At 33.5% G+C, this 22,254-nt stretch overlaps 1 protein-coding gene across 5 annotated transcripts in view; it reads left to right on the plus strand.

The window, feature by feature from the left end:
* Positions 1-22,254, plus strand: part of PTBP2 (polypyrimidine tract binding protein 2) — an 80,033-nt gene that overhangs the window by 19,791 nt on the left and 37,988 nt on the right. For all 5 annotated transcript variants that reach the window (XM_042997961.1, XM_042997962.1, XM_042997963.1 and 2 more), the window contains one exon: positions 7,853-7,928. In XM_042997961.1, the coding sequence (XP_042853895.1) occupies positions 7,853-7,928 (76 nt within the window). The remainder of the gene's footprint in view (positions 1-7,852; positions 7,929-22,254) is intronic.

Here is a 22,254-nt window from a genome sequence, read left to right on the forward strand (position 1 = left end):
CTTGAAGTATCATTTCTTGTTCTAGATCTTAGCCATTTCTTTAAAAAAAATCCTGGTTTCTTTGGGTGAGTAGTGGTCCTTAAGAGACCACAGTAACATGGGTGCAAAGGTGCTAATTGCTGTTAGGTGGTCATTCAAAGCCCTTTTAGTGAACAGAGCTAGCAAATAATTTGGAGACATAATATTGTGAGCTCATTTGTTATTTGCAATTTAACTTTACAGTTTTTACTTTTCTGATTTTATATTTCTACCTCTTGTATAAATTGAATAATTTTGCTTGCTAACATTAAAATTGTAACATATGTACATATATATACACTAGTTAGTTAAAAAGGAACATCAGTATTACACTGACATTATAATTACTGAATACAGTTTAATGTTTCTTTGCAGTTATTTTTGTCCTTATAGTATAAAAACAGAATATCAAAGTTTATTGAAAGAATTCTGTGTGTGGTTCTACTACCAAGCTGATAGGTTTCATGTTTTCATTTGGTTTTGATTTTTAGGGATTTTTTTCCCCCCTAACATTTTTGGCTAAATTTTCCCAAATCAAAAGTAAAATAAACTACATTTATAGAAGTCTGGTTAATACTTCCTGTCCACTCTCCTTTGCTTTGTCTATCCCATTATAGGTGTCATTTTCATCAATTTTTGGCTTATCCTTCTTTTGTGTAATGTAAACAAATGTGAATTGCTTCCTACATTCTCCTTCCCATCACCCTAGAGAGAGTGACAGTGTATACAGGTTATAACAGCTACAACTTCCTTTTTAATGATAAGTTTATCCTGGAGATCACTCCATGGCTGTACAGGGAAATTTTTGTCTTTTTTTTTTTTTTTTTTGTACTGCTGTATAGAAAATATATGAGTGCCTCCATTCCCGATATCTTGTTGAATAGAGTATATTGTTCAGTGATTGGGGTTTTGCCAGTCTGATAGATGAGGTGGCACCTAAATGTAGTATTAATTTGAATTTGTTTTGTTCTATGATCAGGGTTAAACAGCTTTTCATATTAATCTTTTGCCCAGTTTTTTAAATGGGGTAACTAGTCTTTCTAAAATTTTGTAATAGTCTGCATTTGAAGTTTATATTCTCATTTTGATCCAAGTTATATAGGAATTATTTCAAAATTTCATCTGATTAAAACATTGAATTTTCAGAGCGCTGCCTGGGTAGCTCAGCTGGTTAAGTGTTTGACTCTTTGATTTCAGCTCAGGTCATGATCTCAGGGTCGGGAGATCGAGCCTCTTTCTGCCCCTTACCCACTGTATCTCTCTCTATTAAAAGAAAAAAAAAAGGTAAAACAATTGAATTTTGTTCAATTTTTTTCCCCTCAAAATATTCTGTTTGAGCAAATATGGTTTGCACAATTTCTTCTTTATGGAATTTATTGAGTTACTCATTACATAGATCATGATCTGCTTTTGAAACTTTCACAGGTATTTAAATACAAGGATGAATTGCACATAACTGAAACATCAGTTGGAGAATTTAAAAAACCGTAGTATACTAATATACTAGAATGCTACGAAGCTGTTGATAAAATGAACTAGATTAGTAGTGTTGATCTTTTTTTTAAAAAATCTCTAAGCTGTTTTATTAAATGAAAGGAGAATGGTGTTAAGCAGCAGGTATGGTGTGATTGTTTTGTATGAATATTAAAAATGTAGATATATATACATTTTTGGAAAGGAATTGTATTGAATTTAAGGACAAATTTTGGACTGTGGAGAACTTTATGTTTTCTATCATTTTGGACTTGAAGTTTCTAAATATTTGGAATTAATTAATATGGAATGTTTTCAGTGCTGTTGTATATGCTTATGTGTTACCCTGCTATGAGTAGTGACTGCCCAGAATTATTTTATCTTTTTCATATTTTGTCATGTAAATGACAAAAATGTATTGTTTTATATTTTTAGTTTTGTGAAAATGGTATGCCTGTTTTCTGTTTCTCTCACTTGTGTTTTACCTTAACAGTGTTTTTAATTATTAGCCATGCTTTTGTATATAGTTATGTAATACTCTTTGCAATGTAGTATTCATCTGTTAAAATACCCTGATCTATCTCTTTTCTTGTTGGAATTCCTCTGGGTCATTTACTGTTTTTGACTTTAAGAATAATGCTGCTCTGAACATATTTGTACTACTTGGTTCATGTGTGCAAAAGTTTTTGAGGGTACATATCTAAGGACAAGTATTGCTAGGATGTACAGTGTGTTAAACTTCATAAGGTAGTACAGATTATTTGTCGGTGTTTTGCTCCAGTTAATGTTAACAGTAGTATACAAGAGTTCTTACTGTTTCAGATTCTCATCAGCACTTGGTCAAGTGTTAAATTCCTTGGTTTTTGCCATCTTGGTATGTAATAATTTCTTTGGTCTTTCTTTATATTTCCCTAATTATTAATGAGGCGTTACATCTTTATTTTCCCCCGACATATTTATGGTCATTAGTGTTTCTTTTGTGAAATTTTATGAAATATCTATTTATGTCTTTGCCTAATAAAAATTTGAATTTAACCAACTTTATAGTTTTTTATGTATTGCTATTGATTCCTGTTATTTATGTTACTCATATCATTTCCTAGTTTGTAGATTTCCTTTTCACTTAATACTGTGTTTTGATGAATAAAAACTGTTAATTTTAGTGTATAGAGTTTTAATATGGCCATGAGTTCCCATTGCCATCATAATTAAAATTATTTATGTGTTCTTTTTCCACCATTTGAATCTTTGCCTTGTTCTTATTGATATCTTTGCTGTTGATTGTTGGAAATCTTTAAAGCCATCTCTAGTAATAGTTTCTATGTTTTCATCTGTTGTTGGGATACAGTTTGTTTTAGAGAAATTTTGTGGCTACTCTGTAGGAGTATTTTCTCACACGGTTCATTTTCTTGTGTTATAACTTAAAAAGTCCTTACATGACCTGAGGGTCATAAAGGTATCTTCATACGTTACAAAATTTTTAAATTAATGCCTCTGACATTTGTCTAACCCATCAGAAAATTACTATTTTTTGTGTATTGTATTAGATAGGGATCCAATTTCAATTTTTGTGACCTTATAGAGATAACCAGTTAAATAAAAATGGCAGTGCCATTTCTTCACATTACGGGTAAATATGTGTTAGGGTGAAGGCTAAGTTACTGTAATAAAATGCAGAACATAGTGGCAGAAATAGGCAAGTTTATTTCTCATAAGCCAAAGTCCTGCTGGCTTAAAATGGTATCAGTTTGTACCATAAAGGTTATTCACTAGGCCAGCTTCATCTTGTGGCTTCCTTATTTCCTAAGCTTTTGTTCTTGTCTGCATGGTTTGGTGATGTATAATTGTGCTGTCTTGTTTCATTTTTTTCCTTTGATCATTCTCAACCTGAGGTTTGTCAAGGACACCAGGAATAGTCATGTGAGTGAGTTCCTTCCTTTCTGAAAATCTAGTTTTTCTCAGGAACTTGATGTTGGCATCCTTGCCCCATGACTTTCTGTCGTGGTTCCTTCTTCTCCAGAAAAGAAAGTCTTTGGGCAGTTCTTAGTCCTGAAACCTGGCAGAGCCCAGGACTCTTGTCAGCCTCAGCCTCCAGTTATTGCTTGCCTTCCTGGTAGTTTCAGCAGCTCTTCCACCTGGGAGTGACGAATGGTACTTGGATTGTACTATTATGATGAACATAATATCTAATAATAAAATTTAAAAAATTTCAAATACTGGAATGATTGTAAAATGTCATTTAAATGTGCTTTTATACTTATCCTATGTGTTTACGCTTATGTTTTCTTTGACGTATAAGTTGTATCTTTCCATGTTAGCATTTTTCTGATTGTTTTTGTGGGATACTAATTTCTCATGAAATGGTCATTATACAGGAAAAAGTTTCTGTGGTCAGATTTTAAAAAGCACGTCAATGCGTATCTTAACACTTCATTTCTTTTTTTAACGGAATCTAAAATCAATTGACATCCATCTTAGATGAATTAATTATAAAAATATGCATTTTTAGTAGAGATTGTTATTCCGAATTTAAGTTCTAATTTAGTTTGTTTCCATAGCCAGTATTGTAGAACAACCATCAATCACGATTCTGTTGAGTCATTTGATTTTATATCTTTTCCAAGTTAAGCATCAGTGTCAAGATATAGCAAATAAAATTGTCCTATAAGTTAATGTGGAAACATTAATGTTATTGGTACTATAGAATCACTTATTTTGGGCACAGTAGTGGTAAGCTTTATATTCAGTGGAAAGGCCAACATAACTTTAAAAAAAAATTTTTTTTTAATATTTATTTTTGACAGAGTGTGAGCAAGCATGAGCGGGGGAGGGGCAGAGAGAGGGAGACACAGAATCTGAAGCAGGCTCCAGGCTCTGAGCTGTCAGCATGGAGCCCAACGCGGAGCCTGAACTCACAGCCCGTGAGATCATGACCTGGGCCCAAGTCGGACGCTCAACCGACTGAGCCACCCAGGCACCCCATAACTTTTTAAAAAAATAATGTTTATAAACATATTTTCAGTAATTTTGGTAAAAATATCAAGAATTGCAAATAATTTTATATTCTGACTCTGTTATGAAGGCTGTTAAACCTACTGTATTTTAGCAGCATGTGTGAAATCATTTGAGGGAGAAACAAGACCACAAATAGAATGTTAAAAAAAAAATTAATTCATTAATGAACATATGTTGTAGGAAGGAGAGTGTTCTGCACACCACACATCAGAATTACAGGCTTTTATACTTCAGAAGACTTAAGATTCCTCACCCCTTATCTCCAGAGTTACTTATGAACCCCCACTGGTATGGAAGGATTATGACTCCCGCAAACATCTAAAAAGTAAACTAATAATATATATATACATGAAAACAGGTCAAGTATACTTTTGAAAAGTATGGGAGTCTGTGTTTTCTGAGAACTTGGGCAACTGTTAATAATAATCAGCATTCATTGATTAGTCAACAGTTATATATGGACCCTGTGCTTGGTTGACACTTCAGAATATTATAGTGAACACTGCTGCGGTGGGCTAGGCACACTGGTAACCACTGTTTGTGTGTTACAGCATTTAATCCCAAGGATTTTAATGTAAATACTTTCTCCATATTACAAATGAGGAAGTTAAAACCTAAGATAGTTATTTACTAGTTACATAGCTGGTAGGTGGAAACTAAACTACAGAGCCCCTTTTCTTAATGCAATATTGCATACTTGTAAAAACAATGAAAACTAGGTTAATCTATTACATCAGTAGACTGAAAAAAGAAAAATCACATTTGACAAATCTAACGTCCACTTATGACAAAGGCTAGAAATAGATGAGAACTTCCTCAACTTGATGAAAAATATCTACAAAAAATAAAAAACCTACAGGTAACATCGTACTTAATGGTGAGAAACTCAACACTTTCTAAGATTAGGTACAAGGAAAGGACATTCCATCTCATCACTTCCTTTCAACATCCTATTGGAAGCTTTTGCTAATGTGGTTAGGGCAAGAAAAGAGAAAAGGTACACAGATCAAGAAAGAAGAGATAAAATCGTTCACAGATGACATGGTATATGTAGAAAATCTGCAAGAACTGAAAAAAATCTAGAACTAAGAAGCAATAATTGCACTGTTGCAGGATTCAAGGTTCATATACAAACATCAGCTGCTTTCCTATATATCAGTGGTGAACAAGTGCAATTTGAGATTAAAAACACAGTATCACTGACAGAACCGCAGAAAGTGAAATACCTAGGTATAAATCTGACAAAATATATAGAAGATCTATGTGAGGAAAACTGCAAAACTCTGATTAATGAACCAAAAACCAAAATAAATGGAGAGCTATTCCATGTTTGTGGATAGTAAGACTCAGTATTGTCACGATACCGGTTCTTTCCAGCTTGACGTACAGATTTAGTGCAATCCTAGTCCCAATTACAGCAAGTTATTTTATGGATATCAACAAACGGATTCTAAAGTTTCTGTGGAGAGGCAGAAGACCCCAGAATAGTCAACACAATATTGAAGAAGAACAGAATCGGAGGACTGATCCTGCCCAATTTCAGCACTTACTGTGAAGCTACCGTAATTGAGACAGTGTGGTTTTGGTGAAAGAATAGACAAATAGGTCAGTGGAGCAGAATAGAGATCCTAGTATAGAGCCCCCTGTAAACATAGTCAGCTTATCTTTGATGACAGAGCAAAGGCAAGACAGTGGAGCAAATATGGCGTTTTTAACAAATGCTGCTGGAATAATTGGACATCTACTTGCAAAAGAATGAATCCAGACGCAGTTAACACTCTTCTGAAAAATTAACTCAAAAATTAACTCATAAACCTAAATGTAAAATGCAAAACTGTAAAATTCTTAGAAGATAATATAGGAGAAAACCTATATGATCTTGGGTATGATGATGCCTTTTTAGATATAACACCAACGACACAGTCCATGAAAATATAATTGATATGCTGGACCACATTAAAATTAAAAACTTCTCTTTAAAAGACAGTATCAAGAGAATTAGAAGCTAAGCCCCAGACTGGAGAAGGCATTTGCAAAAGATACATCTGATAAAGGACAAAACAGATCAAGAACTCTTAGAACTTAACAGTGGGAAAACAATTAGAAAATGGACCGAAGACCGTAATAGTCACTTCACCAAAGACGACGTACAGATGGCAAAGAAGCATATGAAAAGATATTCCACAAAATATGTCATTGAGGAAATGTGAACTGAAACAAGATACACACCTATCAGAATTGCCAAAATGTGGAGCACTGACAGTCTTTAATGCTGACGAGGATGTGAAGCAACAGGAATTTTCGTATGTTGTTGGTGGGAATGCAAAATGGTATAATCACTTTGAAAAACAGTTTGGCAGTTTTATAAAACTAAATGTACTCTTACCACACAATGCAGCAATTGTGCATCTTGGTATTTACCCAGAGGAGTTGAAAACTTAATGTACACACAAAACCCTGCACACAGATATTTATAGCAACCTTATAGTCAAAACTTGGGAGCATCCAAAAGTCTTTGTGGTATGTCTAGACACTGGGATAATTTTCAGAAGTAAAAGAAAATGACCTATCAAGCCAAGAAAAGATAAGGGGGAACCTTAAATCCATGTTACTAAATGAAAGAAGCCATTCTGAGAAGTCTACATACTGTATGATTCTAACTATACAATGTCCTGGAAAAGGCAGAACTCTAGAGACCGTAAAAACTTAAGTGATCACCAGGGATGGGGTTGGGGAAGGATGAATAAAGCAGAGCACAGAGAATTTCTTAGGTCAGTGAAAATCCTCTATATGATATTATAATGATAGAAATACATCCTAACACATTTGTTCAAACCTGCTGAATGTACAACATCAATACCCTCTGGTAAACTGCAGACTTTCAGTGATTATGATGTGTCCATGCAGGTTGATCCTTTGTAAAAACTGTACCACTGTGGTGGGAGTTGTTGATCATGAGGGAGGCTATGTATGTATGGGGGAAGGGAGTAAATAGAAGTCTCTGTTGGCTGCCTTCTCAATTTTCTTGCAAACCTAAAGCTGCTCTTAAAAATTAAAAGAAAAAAAAGAAAGCTTGGAAACATTTTTATTATTGGTAGTGAGCCAATACTTAGGTGAAAGGAAGAAAGGAAGCCCTGTTGGCTTTGTGGAAAAGAGAGAGATTGACAAGAAAGTTAATTTTCTATTTTAGTGGTTACAATTTTAAAATATTTTAAAATACTGCCAATAGTGTATGTAACACCTGACATTTGTTTTTCAGCGAATACTTGGAAAATACAGATAAGTGATGGATTAATATTTTTAAGTTTAAAGATAACTTATGTTAATGTGTTTCTGTTTTTTCTAGAGAGGATCTGACGAACTACTCTCAGGCAGTGTTCTCAGTAGTCCAAACTCTAATATGAGCAGCATGGTGGTTACAGGTAAGTGTTACTCTCTTAACAGTGTTTAATTTAATTATTTGCCATTTTATGGGTCAGAATATTAAAACTAATATTTAGTCTGCTTTACCAGAATAGCCTTTTATAATTTATGGTAAATGTTTTAAATGTTCCTGTTGGAAAAAAGAAATGTTTCTGTTGAAACACTACAGAGGAAGTTTTATTAGAGTATATATGTGTCAAGTAAAATACCTAAAATTGGTCACTTTTGTGGAGAAGTAGTGTTTTTGCCCTTTCTTTAATCACAAAAATATAAACTTTTCCTTTCATGTTAAAAGTCCCCTCATTCTTGCCCCTTTTATCCTTTTGTTTTTAGTTTTTGTGTTTGAGTGTCTTACAGAAAAATTTTTTATAATAGTTCCCCCCCACCTCCCCGGGCTTGTTTTCCAAGTTTTGCAGTGGATGCCTGAAACTGTAGATGGTACAAAACCCTGTATATACAGTGTTTTTTCCTGTACATACATATCTATAAAGCTTAATTTATAAATTAGGCACATTAAGAGATTAACGAAAACTAAAAATAGGACAGTGATAACAATAAACTGTAATAAAAGCTATGTGAATGTGCATACTCTCTCCCTCTGTCTCTCAAAATATTGTATTATACTCACCCTTTGTTTTCCTGTGATGGTGTGAGATTATAAAATGGCTGTGTGATGAGATGAAGCAAGGTGAATGATGTATAGGCATTGTGATACAGTGTTAGGGTACTGTTGGCCTTTTGACAGTATTTTAGAAGGAGGATCATCTGCTTCTGGATCATGGTTGACTACTGGTAACAAATCATGGACAGTGAAACAGCAGATAAAGGGAATTACTATATTTGAAGTATTCTCTATCCCACAAGCTCTAAAGCCCAACTAAATAAAAGTCAAAAGATTGAGCTAGATAGTTTTCATTTCTGTGTGCTTTCAACCTTTTTTTCTTTGCTATAACAATATTTTAATTCTTTGAATTGGGTTTTTTAATGTTTTCTCCATATTATCTTCATAGGGTATTTTTCTTAAATTGTATATATGTCTGAAATAAAGTTGGTTGTGTGTAAGGTCTGTCTAAACAAATATAAACTAATTTTTAGACTCTTGTTTTATGGATCAAAATTTGATATGGGGATAATGATGATGATAATGACGATGAATTAATTATTCTGCCTATACCCCTGCATTTTACACTGTTTACCTAAAACCGAAGTTCCTTTTTTCTGAACCCTTTCCTGAATTACTTGCTTGAGGAATTAATTGTTTTGGGTAGTAAAAGGATTGTAAAAAACTAGAAGCATTTTGATTTATTTCAGGTAGCCATTGCTTATGTATAGGTGTGCCTTGGCACACACATACATATGCCTGGCAGTTCAGTTAAGTAAAAACTATAATGAAGTACTTAACGTAGTCATAATGATGTGATAATGAATTTGCCCACACATCATTATTATTGACTTTTCCGTGATTACAAAACAAAATCACTAGGCCATGATTTTGATAGTCAAAATACTGTGTACAAATAATTGAACAAATAGGTTCAAATGTCTAACGCTGCTTTGCCACTTTGATTTTTTTAAAACAATACATATAGTGATGAATAGTTGAAATGTTTTAAAAATTAGTATGTAGGGCTATGACAGAATAACTGATAGCACCTTTTCCTTCTCCTTCCATGTGCCCTCCAAAAAAAAATAGTAACTACAAAACTGTATAAAATATATTGTCTTGAATTGATGAGCAGACAGTACCAGATAAAGATCCCTGAGAGAAGGGAAATCCATGAGGGGAGTCCCATGATCGCTTTGGCTTTCTGCCTTGGGTTACCCTATTGTTGTAGCACAGGAAAGGAGAATCTAAGCAGAGCATGGAGGTCTCACTGAGCTGGAAAGATAGACTGGAATTCAAAGCTGCTCAGACATCTGGGATTTGTGAAGGGTCCTGAAAAAGGAAGCTCTCCAGGGGTTTGGGCATTTTGCAGGGGTCAGAATTCAGTATGGTGATTCACTTGATTCAGAATTTTGAATAATAGCTGGGCTGCCTGTATACAGGTTGAGAACTCTGCATGATTTGTCAGAACGGACCTGTTCTGGGGTTGAGAGCTAAAGTGGTGATTCCCAAGGTTCTGTAGTGCTCTGAGATCTTGGGAGTTCTGGGAAGTCAGAATGCAGACATCTTGGAGAGAACCTCAGGCATTCAATTTAGACTACTGAAAGCCCAGTCCTTAAGAGAATGGATCACCCATTACACTAAGCACCAACCTTAAAAGGAAGAGTGAAGAAGCTAGATAGTTTGGCCTGACAAGACAATAAGGATCACCAGTAATTTAATTGCTTGCCTAAACAAAACCACACCCCCTAAGGAAGACATGACTCAGTCTTTTTTTGTGAACTATCATTCATAATATCCCCCATACCATCAAAAATTACAAATTATGGAAAGAAGCATGAAAACATTCCATCTAATAGAGAAGCATTCAACAGGAGCGGACACCAAAGTGACCTAGATAGTGGAATTAACACACAAGGATTATAGATATTTTTAAAGCTATAAAGGAAAATACTAGTGAGTGAACACACAGAGACTGTGTGTTGATGTTTATATGACAACAGTTAGCACTAAGTGAAGATAAATAGAATTTTACAGTTGTAAGGTTTTTATTATTTACATGAAGTGATAGAATATTAACTCTAACTTAAAGTAGATTCTATTAAGGTTGCATACTGAAATAATTAAAAAAACATACAAGGAAGTACAGTTAAAAGTGAATAAAGAAAAGGTTGGGAGGACTGATTCCCTGTTTTCAAGTTACAATAAAGCTGAGTAATCAAAACAGTATCATAGTGGCATAAAGAAAGATAAATAGATGAATAGAACAGAATAGAATCCAGAAATAAACCTACATAATTATGGACAACTGGTTTTTGACTAAGGTATCTATGCAAAAACCAAAAACAAAACACCAAAACACACTTGGATGTGTACCCCATACCATATTGAAGAATTAACTCTGAGTGGACCTAGAAGAAACATAGTAAAAAAATTTTGTGACCTTGGATTAGGCAGACGTTTCTTTGATAGGACCCCAAAAGTACTATAAAAGAACAAGTGGGATTTCATCAGCTTTTAGACTCTAAGTTCTTTTGCAGATACTGATAGTAGAATGAAAACACAAACCATAGAGTAGCAGAATATCTTTACAGAGCATATGGAACTTTGATCCAGAATATATATAAATTCAGACTGTATAAATGCTAAAACTTAATAAGGCAACAAACAACCTAGTGTAATAAATTGGCAAAAATACTTGATAGTTCAGCAAAAACATATGGCAAATAAGCACATGAAAACGATGCTCTATGTCATTAATCATTAGATGCAAATTGAAGTGAGATAACATTACGCACCTATTATAATGGCTAATATTTAAGAGATTGACCATACTAAGTGTTGGAAAGGATGTGGATGAACTGTAACTCTCATGTTGGTGAGAACGTAAACTTGAAGAACTACTTGGACAAAATAATCTTGCAGATTCTTAAAAAGTTAAACTACCAAATGACGTTTGTCAGCTGTTTATCTCTTAGGCATTTATGCATGAAAAATGAAGGCATATGTTCATTTAAAAAAACCCAAAAAACTAAAAAAATCAGTTGAATGTTCATAATAGCTTGTTTGTAATAAGCAAAGCCATAAACAATCCACATGTCCATCAACAGATGAATGGATAAATAGATTGCAATTTTGGCCTCGTATTCCTTTGCATACAATGAAATACTACTCAGACATGTAGAATAAGCTATTTTTCTTTTATGAAAGCTGTCTGCCCAATGTGGGGCTTGAATTCATGACCCCAACATCAAGAGTCTTATGCTGTACTGAGCCAGTCAGCCACTCCTAGAATAAGATATTGATGCATGTAATAGCAGGGATAAATACCCAAATAATGCTACTCTGTAAAAGAAATGGACGGGGGAGGGGACATACATTCTGTATGAATTCATTTATATAAAACCCAAGGAGATACAAACTGAAGCAGATTGGATTTGGGAGTGGGGAGGAGCATGGGGGATGGGTTGCAAAGGGTACAAGGAAATTTAGGGGTGAATGATATATATACTTTCTTAGGGTGAAGATTTCGTGGATGTTTGCATATGTCAGAACTTGTCAAATTGTATACTTTAAATGTATGCAGCTTATTGCATGTGAATAATACCTCAGAAGGGCTGTTTAAAAGGAAAAAGCCCATGGAAGAATTAAAATGGAATATTATCAAATATTCTGTTAGTGCAGTGCAAGAGAAGAACACCATGAAAACACCAGGCAATAAGAAAATAAATAGATGTTAAACATAAATGTGTAAATGTAAATTAGCAAAAAAAAAAAAAAAAAAAACACCAAAAAAAACAGAAAAACCCTTTAATCTGCTGTAGTAACCACTAGCTATATGAGGCCATGAACTGTGCTGTTCCTAATGGAGATGTATGCCTTTGTGTTTCAAAAACATAGTATCAAAAGTAATAATGTAAAATATTTCATTTTTTAAAATATTGACTATATGTTGATATGGTAATATTTCAGGTATATTGATCTAAAATCTATTCTTAAAATTAATTTCACTCCTCATTTTTTGACGTGGTTAATAGAATATTTAAAATTACATGACTTGCAGAATATTTCCTTTGGACATTAGTGGTCTAAGAAGTCCAATTAAAAGGTAAAGATTGTCAGACTGGATTAAAAAGCAAGGTCTGACTGCAGTATCTTCTAGAGTCAGGTTGAAGTACACAGATAGGCTGAAAGTAAAGAGGATTGAAAATAATATTCTGTGCAAACAACAAGCACAAGAAAGTTCATCTGATTATATTAGCCTCAGAGTAAAATTCAAGACAGGAGTATTACCAGATATAAAAATATCATATTTTGTAGTGCTTAAAGGGTTAATATATTGAAAAACACTTTATACCAGTAATAACAGACCTTCAAAGTTTATGAAAAAATACACGTATGTGTAAAACTAAAGAGAGAAACCAGTCTATAATCATTGTTGGATATTTTAACATTTCTTATAGTAATTGATAAGACAGATCTTTAAAATAAATAGAGGATTTGAACAGTGCTGAACATTCAGCTGGGCTTAACTCACATTCACAAAACTATACCCTAACTGCAGAAAAACTTGTCAAGTGTATATAGCACCATGATCGACTATATATTAGGACATAAAATAATAGATTTCAAATGACTGAAAGCTCATATAGTATCTGATCATAGTAGAATTTGAATCACCAAATATTTGAAAATTGAACTACACAATTCTGAATAATACATGGATTGAAGATATTAAGGGCATCTTTCTGACTGAATGAAAGTGAAAATATTAAAATTTGTTGGCTCATTTGAGAAAGTACATGGGGAAAATACGTCTATGTATATACCCATATTAGAAAATACCTACTTTAGAAAAAGCTTTAGAGGTGCCTGAGTGGCTCAGTCAGTTAAGCATCAAACTCTTGATTTCGGCTCAGGTCAGGATCTCATGGTTCAGGAGTTCAAGCCTTGTGTCCGGTTCTACGTTGACAGTGTGGATGGAGCCTGCTTGAGATTCTCTCTCTCCCTGTCTGTCTGCCCGCCCCTCCGCTGCTTGTGCATATGTATGCTCTCCTTGTCTCTCTCAAATAAGCATTTTTTTTTAAAGTTTAATCTGTCAAGAAAAGAAAGCTATATTACCAATATCAGGAATGAAAGTAGAGGTACCACTACAGATCCTACAGAAACTAACTGGAAAATAAGGCAGTACTGCAAAGAGTAGTAATACCAATAAATTCAGCAACCTAGGTGATATAGACGAGATCCTTCACAAACCTAACTTACTAAAACTGACATGAACTGTTACTCCATAATATATACAGATTAGCTCTATGTCTATTATAAAAATTAGATTAGTAATCTTCTCACAAAGATTACTCCAGGCGTAGGTGATTTCACTCATAGGTGAGTTTACTCAGATATGGGTGGTTTCACTGTTGTATTTTATGAAACTTCAAAGTAGGAAATAATAGCCATCTTCAGTATACTGCTTTTAGAAAAAGAGAAGCAGAGTATACTCCAAATTCACTTTGTGATGCTGCTATAACTGATACCAGAGGATATAAGAAATCAAGATTTCAAACCAATATTTTTCATTAACATAAATGCAGATATTCTTAACAAAATGTTAGATTTTAGAATTATCATTTGTAAATGATAATTCATGATTATTAATTGAGGCGGACCCAAGGATTGTAAGGTTTAACATTTCTAAGTGAACTCAGTGTAATTTATCACAATAATAGAATGAAGGGGAAAAAATGTCAATAGGAGAATAGGACAGATACAATAGGACAGATACAGCATTCATTCATGATAAAACTCAGAAAACTGGTAAGGGAACTTCCACAGGTTGAGTGAGGGACATCCAATAAGAGCCTAAAACAAATTCCATTCTTTAATGGTGAAATATTGAATGTTTTCTCTTTAAAAGCAGGAATGAAGTAATGTCTGTTTTCACATTTTCTCCTGCTTTTTCTTTACATAGGGCAAATAAAATAGCATAAAGATTAGAAAGGAAGAAGTAAAACTATCTTCTGCTCAGTAAACATAATTTTTAAAATAAAAAACCCAAAGGAATCTAAAAAATGTTGCATAGAACTGATCAGTGAATTTAGAATGGTTATATGATGCCAGTTCAGTATACAAAAATTGTTTCCTGATATTATTAGCAAATTCCTGGAAAATGAAATGAAAAAAATCCATTTACAAAAATACCAGAAACACAAATATCAAGGAATACATTTAAAAAATAATTTGGGAGACAAGTATATCAGTAACTATATAAGATGCTACAAAGAGATATTAAAGACCTGAATGAGAAAGAAACCATGTTCATGAATTAGAAGGCTCAATATGTTAAAATGTCATTTTCCCCCATATTGGGTGGAATTGAATCTATAAGTCAGTCAAGCTCAACAGGCTTTTAAATTGAAATTGACAAGTTGATTCTAAAATTTATGTGGAAATAAAAAAGGACCTAGATGAAAACCATTTTCCAAAAGAAAAAAAAAGTGACACTATCTGATTTCAAGATTCACTGTAAATTTGTGGTAATCAAACAGTTTAATATTAGCAGGATTAGTATTTATAGAATAGTGTGCAGAAAGAAGCTCCTATATTTATGATCAACTGATTATTTACAAAGGTGCCTTGGTCATTCATTTGGGGAAATGGTGCCAGAAAACAGAAACACATATGAAAAAAAGAAACAAACTACCTGATACTGTACAGAAAAGTTAGATGGATGTATATCTAAACCTAAAAAACTAAATACATAAAGCATTTTGAAAAAATATAGAGTATATATCTAACCTTCAGGTAAATGAAGATTTTTTTTTTTAGAGAACACACAAAAACCACTACCCATAAAAGAATAATTTATAAACTAGACATTTCATCTAAATGAAAAACTCATCCAAAGTCACTGTTAAGACAATGAACAGGCAAGGCACGGGTTGGGTAAAGATCCTAATATTCACATATTTGTGCATATATCTGACAAAGGACTTGTATCCAAAATAGCTTAAGAATTCTTTCACATCTGTAAGCACAAACGGCCTAATTTTTTTTGAAATAGACCAAAGAAGGTATATGAATGGCTGATAAATGCACAAAAATATTTGTCATCAGGGAAACACAAGTTATAACTGCTGTGAGGTATGTCACACCCACTGGAATTTAAGCTAAAATTAAATGGATTGGCAATGTAAATGTTGATGAGGAAGGATATGGAGCAATTGGAACAACTTGCCATTGCTGGTGAAAGTGTAAAATAGTTTGGAAAACAACTTTGGCAGTATTTTATAAAGTTAAACATGAAGACAGCTTATGACCTCGTACTTTCTGGTCTAGGTTTTTACGCAGTGTAAACATGTTCACTGTAAGACTTGTACAAATGTGTATAAAAAACTTGATTTATGATGGTCCCAAACTTGAAATTACCCAAATGTCTGTAAGTAGGAAAATATCAGTGAATTGTAGTATAATCAAACAGTAGGTTACTACTTACTCATAACAAAAGAATGATTATTAACACAAAAACATGAGTGAATATTAGACCTTCTATGAACCAAAAGAAGCTAGACACAAGAGTACTCACTGTGTGATTCCATTTTTATAAAGAACAGATAATCAAGTTTTAGTATAGTAGCCAGAATAAGGGTTGCCTGTGGGTGTTTGGATGAACAGGAAGTACAAGGGAATTAATTCTCTGTGGTGTTGGACATGTTCTATATGGATTTACAAAGTTTTCAAACAAGTCCAAAATTCGTTTGAAACTGTAGAATACCTCTGGGAACCATGAGCTAGTCCTAGTTTTATCTTGCTGAAATGTGAAATATGAGAAGGGGAGTGACTAAAGTTGAGTTCTGATAGGTAGAGATTTGCATATAAGATTTGATTTGTTATGTTAGGGATCTTGGACTTTACCAGATTTACATTTTAGAAAAGATTTTTCTTCCATTTGTGTTTCGTGGGGTATGGAGTGAAGGTTACTACTGTACACAGGGTAGACAGTTAAACACTGTACTGTAATCTCCAGAGATATTAAGGTGTTCTGAATTTTAGGTTCTTAGAATATGGAAGAAATAATGTATCAAGAAATTAGAACTTCTGAGTTATTTGGAAGTAGACTGGTTTGGGAGAAGTATTCATTTGGGTTTAGACAATCACTAGATTGATGGATGATAGTCCCATTAACAAAGGGAAGATCATGGAAAAGGAGATTGGATTTTGGTGGAAAGAAACAATAATTTGTTACTATCTTTTTAAAAGTATCTTTAGGAAAGACAATGTACTTCAGTGACTAAAGAATGATTGAGTCTTGTGTTCTGATGGAATAAAATTCCTTAAAGCCTTGTTTTAACATAAGAAATTTACATGCTTTCAATTTATTTTACCTTCATTCACATTGGAAACCCTGAGTTTTAAGATGTTTTTTCCTTAACAAAAAAGATGAGAGTCTGTACATGATCTCACAGACCCCAATTTGAATATTATTGCTTATAAGAGCAAACAGCATAAAAGACCTTTAAAAACTTGTGATTCTACTTGCCTGGAAAAATATGCCATAGTCAGGGTACTTGGGTGACTCAGTTAAGCAACTGACTTCAGTTCAGGTCATGACCTCACGGTTCGTGGGTTCTTGCCCCGCATTGGGTTCTATGCTGACAGCTCTGAGCCTAGAGCCTGCTTGGGATTCTGTGTCTCCCTCTCTTTCTGCCCCTCCCCACTCATGCTGTCCCTCCCTCCCTCATTCTCTCTCTCTCTCTCAAAAATAAATAAAACATTAAAAAAGTTTATTAAAAAAAAATGCCATTGTCATCCAAGTGTCTCAAAAAGGTACTTTTACAGACAGCATTACAAGGAAACTTTTATGATTATCAGATACAGAAGAGGATTTCATTCTTCTATTCCAGCTTTATCCAAAATGTTTCCTCAAAATCACTTTACTATAGAATTCTGTTTCTAAAAATGTCTGTTCAATGGCCTTTCCCTCATCTGTCCAGACTTTCTATATACATGCCAGTTTTTTGTGTCAGAAAAAAAAAAAATTTTTTTTAGAAGTGAGAAAAGTTAACGTCATTAGAATTTTAGTCTCAGGTAAATAAGAAGTCCCTGCATTAAGAATATTTTGTAATAGAGGCGCCTGGGTGGCTCAGTCAGTTAAGCAGCCGACTTCAGCTCAGGTCATGATCTCACGGTGCGTGAGTTTGAGCCCCGCGTCGGGCTCTGTGCTGACAGCTCAGAACCTGGAGCCTGTTTCAGATTCTGTGTCTCCCTCTCTCTCTCTGACCCTCCCCCGTTCATGCTCTGTCTCTCTCTGTCTCAAAAATAAATAAATGTTAAAAAAAATTAAAAAAAAAAGAATATTTTGTAATATATTCCTTCAGAAATAAAAGTGAAACATTAAAAAAATAAAAAAACCTAGCTCCGACTAGTATTGGATTTGGCTTTTATTGAAAGGAATAACTAGTTTTCATTGGGGAGGAGGTTTGACAATTGTAAAACATGGTCTCTTTAATTTTTTGAGTCATTTCTTCATAGCTCTGGATATGGACTGTCCCTTTAAAGTATACATATTTCTGCCAGTAATTCTGATTGTTATTCTATAATAGTAGGATTTAAATATTGTTAAAAGTGTGATATTTTGCTTTATGTGAAAAAACTGAAATCATCCCATAGATTCTGGTATATGTTACTCAGAATTCTTTGAGATTTTAATTTTTATGTGAAGACATTTTTATATAATGCCATTTCATTTTGCTATAATGCTTTGAAGTATTCCAGCACATGAGTTTTCTAGTTTAGCCTTCTATTTTTTCCTAGCTCATGCGTAAGGTACTTCTGGCAAGTAGGCTGTGCAGTGCAGCTTCTTGAAAATGCAGAGTTATAGCCAGTTTTTACATTAAGCCTAAGATTTTTTGTGTGGTGGCTGTTGGACCTGACTAAACAGCTAGCAGAATAACAGAAGTATCTTTCTGTATATACCTGCATTTCTGGTCAATTCTTCTTTGGGTTTTCTGTTTTCCCAGATAGGAATGTAAAGAATATGAGCATTCATTTTTCGTAACTCAGGTTTTTTTTTTTATTTTTTATTTTTCTAAAGCCAACAGCTTTTATAACATTATGCTTTGCCCTGAAGCTTAACTAAAACTGATTGGAATTGAAACTGCTTTTCCTCTTAGTTTCACATTTGATAAGGATGCTACCAATGCTTTTTTATAAATGGTTGGGTCTGAAAGACTTCAGAGAATGAGAATGTACTTATCTTTTGTTAAATAGTTTCCACTGTATAAATAAGTGGAAGTATAAAGTTTTGTAATGTTGCACTTCAGGCTGATGCAGTTGAAAGTATAGAATTAGAAAATTGGTGAATGAGTGGGACTAAGGTAATAGATTTACAAATTAAATGAGCAGGTGGTTTTTGAGACCCAGGTTTTACATGAGGAAGTAAAGATAGGACTTTGGGGTCAGTACAGCTTGAGGAATTCCCACCATTACTGGGAATGCGTGCTTAACAGAAAGTTCAAACAACTATACAGTGAGTCAGGGAAGTAAGAAAACTAGATGTGAATTGTTAGGGGTGCTGTGAGAACAGAGATATGGTAAGTATGAGAGGGCTTACAGTATTTTGGCCATGGATGGATTTAACAAATTACCCAGAATCTTGGTGAGACTGTTACGTGAAAACTGTGATAAACACCAGTAAAAAGCAAAGGTCAGTCAAGGGAAAAAAGAGACTGATTAAAGGTGAATGAACATGGTCACTTTAGAATTGAGGTAGAAAACCACTTTTGAATTTGGCAGAGAAGTATTCAAATAGAAACAGTTTTTGCATATTTTTACATACTATTTTGTTTCAAATTTGAGAAGAACATCTTAAGCAAAAGGCTTTAAGAAGGCTGAATAATATATGGAAAATAATATTAAAGATTTCTGCAATTTATATACAACCTGTATGCATAAATAAAAGTATTACTATATTGTTGTTGCCTAAGTTCTTAGAAATCATTTTAATTGTTACTGGTTTTACATACACAAACCAAAAGTTTCTGGATTTACTTGAGGAGTGGAAGGGAAAAGATCATGGAAAGAGGTTCAAATTATTCTTTGCCTTTGAAGAATCCTAGATCTGTAACCCAGAGAGACCCAATCTTCCTTACTTCTCTGATAGGGTAATAAATGGCATATGTGTTTTATAAGCTAAGGGCTATATATTTTCCTGTGCCCATTTTCTTTTCTAGGGCTGGAGTGTTTTTATATATGAAAGTATGCTTTAGTCAATATGATTAAAGAAGTCCTTATTTCCCAATTTCATGTTCTCATAGTCTCATTATCTAAAATGAAAACTTTAATAATATTTCACACCAAAATATAAATATTTAGTACTAAAGTATGAATATTTAGTAGCTACCCCTTCTAAACTATTAACTAACTGAGGGAATATCAGAGTGTGACAAAAGTGTAAGTTTTGATGTTACATGGTCTTTGGAAGAAAAGGACAGATCCTATCTTGGCAATTGTGTATAATGCAATATTTGTCTTTGGGATCCTTGTATAGTGTGGTGGGTTAAGACCACAGGCCATGGAGTCCTATTTCCTGAGTTTCAGTCTTTTTCTATTACTTCCTGTCTTTTACTACTTAATGTCTGACCTTGGTCGACTTAACTAGCTCTTATCCATAAATGGGATTGTACTATAGAGTTGTACAGTGTTTGGCATGTAGTTAATTTGCAGGGAATGTTAAATATTGATGTAAAAGAAAAGTAGCTTCAAAAAATAAGGTTATTTATTTTCTTTGACTTTTCAAAATGATTCTACCTTTCCATATTATTTAACTGTTTTATTAACGTTCACAATTCACACTGCCCAGGAATTACCCAACACAAATCCAGAACAATAAACTATCCTATTTTCTTTATAATGGGAAAATGCAAGCTGTTAACCTTTTGAGGATCATATTCTAAAAATAACTTAAAAAGGGAAGCCTTTATGTATGCAATAATAGATAGTATCTTTATTGTGATGTACTTTTTTTTTTGCTTTTTTTTTCCCCAGAAAGAAAAGGACAGACTAAATTAGGAAAAACTGAAATTTACTGATACCATAACCTATAACTCCTGGGGCTCTAGATTGGATTATGAAGTATTCATTCTTGTTATTCCAACAAATGAACAAATGAGAACACAAACTGTCAGGATTCTGTACTCCGTTTGCTTTGCCAAGAAATGGCTGTAGTCTTACATAAGAGTATATGTTTGTATGCCAATTATAAGTCTTAAAGTATACATGTATTCTTAAATTCCTGCTTTACTTACATTTTCGGCTAACAGACCCAGTCATGATTTTGTTCAATAAAATGCCACAAAAGAGAAAATTCAGCCTCTTTCTTCTTTCTAATATATTCAGATGCTTGTGCATGTACAAATCGTCCTTAGTTATGAAGTATAGAGGGCTTCCTTTAGTTTTTCTTATTTCTGGAGTGATTAGGAGCTAGCCAGCAAGATTTTCATGGTAATATATCCAGAGGCCAGAGCCTACTACTCTTCAGTACAAAGCCATCCAAAGAGGATTTCTAAAGGCATTGGCTGGCCATTCTTGTATATAAACTTCAGTAAAGCTCTTAGCATAAAATATGACTTAAATTTAACTTAATAAGTTAATTATCAAGTGAGTTCACATATTATTTCCTAGAGATACCTTCTTTAATCATCCAATAAAGTCACTATCACACCACCTTCTTCTGGTTCTCTGCTAAGTCCATTTTAATCAACAACATTTTGCTTTGCTTTATTCATAGCAGTTAATCACTATAAGAGATATTTTGTTCATGTAAGTTAGTCCACCTCTCCTACTAGACTGTAAGAGAGCATTGGGGATCTTACTGATCATTTTGTTCATTGCTGTATCCCCCAGAGCCTCAAACAGTGCTAAACATGTTCTTGACACTCAGTAACTGGTTTTTTTTGATACTCAGTAACTCTTAAAGAATCAGTGTGTAAATGAATTTTAAAGCCACTTAGAGATCAAATTGATCTTAGAATTTTATAGATATTGTTGAATATGTATACATACACAACACACACATATAGTGTTTATGGGTAGTGTTGATTTGGGGAGTACCATGAAGTACCTAAAATTATACACAAGTGGAGTATACATATTTCTCAGTGTTGTTGAGGATCCTTCATTTTAGTTAGTTTCAGAAATATCCCTTAGTCTTTAGACAATTAGGAACTACTCTTGTGGAATATTGGATAGATTGCAAGTCCTTCAAACAGTTTTACATAAAATATCACCAATTTTGTGTCTTTAGTAGGACTTTTCTTTTTGGTGAGGCTTTGGAATAAAGGCAGGTAACTAATTTGTTGGATAAAAATATATCAGTTTATTTTAAAGGTCAGAATAACAGTAAGTTAATGAAGTCCATGAGTGTTTTATATTACATAGATGTTGATAGTAACAAAATACTTAGGTGGATTAAGTGATAATATTAGTAAATTAGGAGAGACTTATTGTAGTTAAGCTGTAATGTGGATTGACTGCATGATTATTTTTACAGCATTGCCTTCTTTGATTCCACTTTTTGAGTACAATATTTTTCAAATTAAACCATTAATAATTTCTTATCACCCTAATTTTTGCTAAGTCAATATTTCACACTTTTTGTATTTCTGTTAGTCTATAATAAGATGATTAAATTGTAAGATAATTGCGTTCTTTAGCCATTGGAAAAT

Source organism: Panthera tigris, chromosome C1, assembly GCF_018350195.1.
Source record: "Panthera tigris isolate Pti1 chromosome C1, P.tigris_Pti1_mat1.1, whole genome shotgun sequence".
In the NCBI taxonomy this organism is placed as follows: domain Eukaryota; kingdom Metazoa; phylum Chordata; class Mammalia; order Carnivora; family Felidae; genus Panthera; species Panthera tigris.